The sequence below is a fragment of the Lycorma delicatula genome, chromosome 5 (assembly GCF_047948215.1).
Source record: "Lycorma delicatula isolate Av1 chromosome 5, ASM4794821v1, whole genome shotgun sequence".
NCBI classification, from domain to species: Eukaryota; Metazoa; Arthropoda; class Insecta; order Hemiptera; family Fulgoridae; genus Lycorma; species Lycorma delicatula.
Window position 1 is genome coordinate 33440990 of NC_134459.1, and position 2854 is coordinate 33443843.

Genomic DNA, 2854 nt, shown 5'->3' on the forward strand with positions numbered 1-2854 from the left:
ATCAATTTTCTCAGAATTAAATTCGCTACAAGTTTTGATAATAAACTTTACGGATATATTAGTCATTTAACAACGTTTCTGTAGTAAAAATGTAAAAAATGTCATTTTTAGACAACTAATTTTTCTGTTTTACATCTGATATTATGAAATGAACTCGAGATATGGTTTTGGAACCTGTTTTATTGAATTTGTAAAGTCAAAAACCATAAAAACCAGCAAGTTACCACTTTTAATTTGAGTTTCTAGAATTTCACTGTGGTTTTATTTCATTCTTTGCCCAGGAATCGGGGTAAAATCTTTCATTAATTGTAACTTGCTAACAGGGTGTAAGACCCATGTTTATATAAAGTTTTCATTATTTTTGCTAGTACAACAAGCTCAGAAAGCGCTTGTAACACTATAATGGGCTGAGTCACCCTATAATAGTATTGTATATTAACCATGAATAAAATCTTATATATTTTAAATGACCGATTTGCATTGTGGGCTGAGCGTAAGGGAAGGAGGTGTTTGTTGGAGGAATTCAGTTTTGAATAATTTGTTAGTAATAAATACAGAATCTATGTTTTTCTTCCTTTTTATTCTTTCTGTGGTTATAACATTTTCTTTCTCTTCATATTCATCTTCTTGTAATTTTTAAAAAATATATTTCTTAATGTTATCTTTCTTTTTCCTGTATGATTGTTTCTGTTTCATTTTTGATTATTCAGCAAATAATCCAGTAATAAAAACTGAATATTTTACACCATAAGGTTGAAATTAACATTTGTAACCAGTATACAGGAGTTCACTAAACAGAATAGTTTAACTGTTATTAATTTTTATTTATACAACACACCAGAAATCTGAAACATTTATTAATCAGCAACTCACGAATATACAATTAATACTAATCTATTAAGTAAGTAATGTAAGTATTAAGTAAGTAATGAAGGGACTTTTATTCTATCCTAATATTTCATTAAGATTGTTGAATTAATAATTGTATAAATATTTGATGTTAATAAAAACTAATATGAGGGCGGTCCAGTAACTTATGTGCCTAGCATGAGATGGGTGGAGTTAGAGCTGCCACTTGGCACCAAACGTTTCTACACTCAATACACATCAAGCTGTTGTAGTGTGTGGACTGTGATTTTTCTACTTTGTTCGTTATGACTTATTGAAATGTGCACTTCAATAGAAAATCCCACTAGTTGTGAGGTGCATTCAGTGATTAGGTTTTTACTGGTAAAAAACATCAAACCAATAGAAATTCATCGGCAACTTTGTGAGGTGTACGGAGATGAAATAACGAGTGAAGGTGGAGTGTGGCAATGGTGCATCCAGTTTAAAAATGGCTGCACCAATGTTCATGATGGGGATTTGGTTGGCCTAGCTTTGTGACTGATGAACTGACGATAAAAATCTACAATAAAATTTACAAAAATTGCCACATTACAATTACGGAACAGTCGCTTCATTTCCCCCAAATTTCACGATGTTTACTGCATGAAATTGTGTCAGGGAAGCTGGGTTATCACAAGTTTTGTGCAAGATGTGTGCCAAAAATCTGAGGCAGCAGATTTCTTCAGAGAAGGAATTCAAAAGCTTGTGCATTGTTATGCATAAGTGCCTCAATTTAAATGACAACTACATAGAAAAATAGTTTTTTATTTCAAAACGTAAGTAACTTTCTGAACAGCCCTTTTGTGTGTGTATATATATATATATATATATATATATATATATATGTAGGCCAATGTATAAAATTTGTGGCTCGAAAATCTTCAAAACTACTACATCAGTTTCATTGTGATTTAGAATGCTGTAGTAGTGTATCTGAAGTTGTGCATATGAGATTTTGATAAAGATTGGTTGAGTCGTTCTTGACTTGTGCTCAATTTATCGTTGACAAGAGACCTTAAATCGAGTATTGTTGTATTCAAATGTGCTTATGTGATAAGTTACAGTGGTGAGTGAGTTTAAACTTGATGCTTATGTAAGGGCTACTCATTATTAATTATAATCATCATCCGTCGTGGATTAGGCTCATTGGCCTGTTCCGGCATCCATCGCTTTCTTAGGTGTCCTATCTCTTCTTCCCTCTGGTTTGCATCTCCATACTTGAGAAAGAAGTCTACAAAGCGGCATACGCATTATATGATCACTCCATCTTTTACGATATTCCTTTAATGTACCCAATATTGGCATCACACTTAGCTGTTTTCTTATCTCCTCATTACTTATTCGGTCTACTTGAGTACATCCTTTGACCCCTTTCAAAAACCCCATCTGAGCAGCCTGAATATTTGACTCATCCCAATTCTGCAAAACCCACACTTCACTACCATAACTAAGAATAGGCACAGCCATTGTTTTGTAGAATCTTAATTAAATCCCCTGTCTGGTCTGTTTCCCTAATTTCTTGCGTATTATATCATAGACTCCCCCAATCTGCTCAGCTTCTTATAGACATATTTATTTCTGTCATATGATAGATCACAACCAAGATAATTAAAAACTCGTCCTTGTTCCAAGATCTGCCCTTCCAAAATTATTTTCTATGTGCTGGCCATTCCATTTATTTACCTTTAAAAGCCATAATCTTTGATTTCACATGCAAGTTTTTATACCCAATTGCTTACTTGTTTAGGATATAAATTGCAAATTGTAACTTATCCTCACTATCAAAAATAATTATGGTGTTGTCTGCATGCAGTAAACAACTTAAGTAAGTACCATCACATAGCCTAATACCTAAGCCAGCCTGATGTTTCCAAGTCTTTAAGATTTTATCCACATAAATAATTAAACGTGTTTGGAGACATTGGACATCTGTTATATTCCCTTATTGATCTTTAATTTTTCCTAT

At 32.8% G+C, this 2854-nt stretch overlaps 1 protein-coding gene across 1 annotated transcript; it reads right to left on the reverse strand.

Moving 5' to 3' along the window:
• Positions 1-2031: 2031 nt before the first annotated feature.
• Positions 2032-2355, reverse strand: LOC142324802 (uncharacterized). Its single transcript, XM_075365808.1, has one exon. The coding sequence runs from the start codon at positions 2353-2355 to the stop codon at positions 2032-2034; it is 324 nt and encodes a 107-aa protein (XP_075221923.1).
• Positions 2356-2854: the final 499 nt, after the last annotated feature.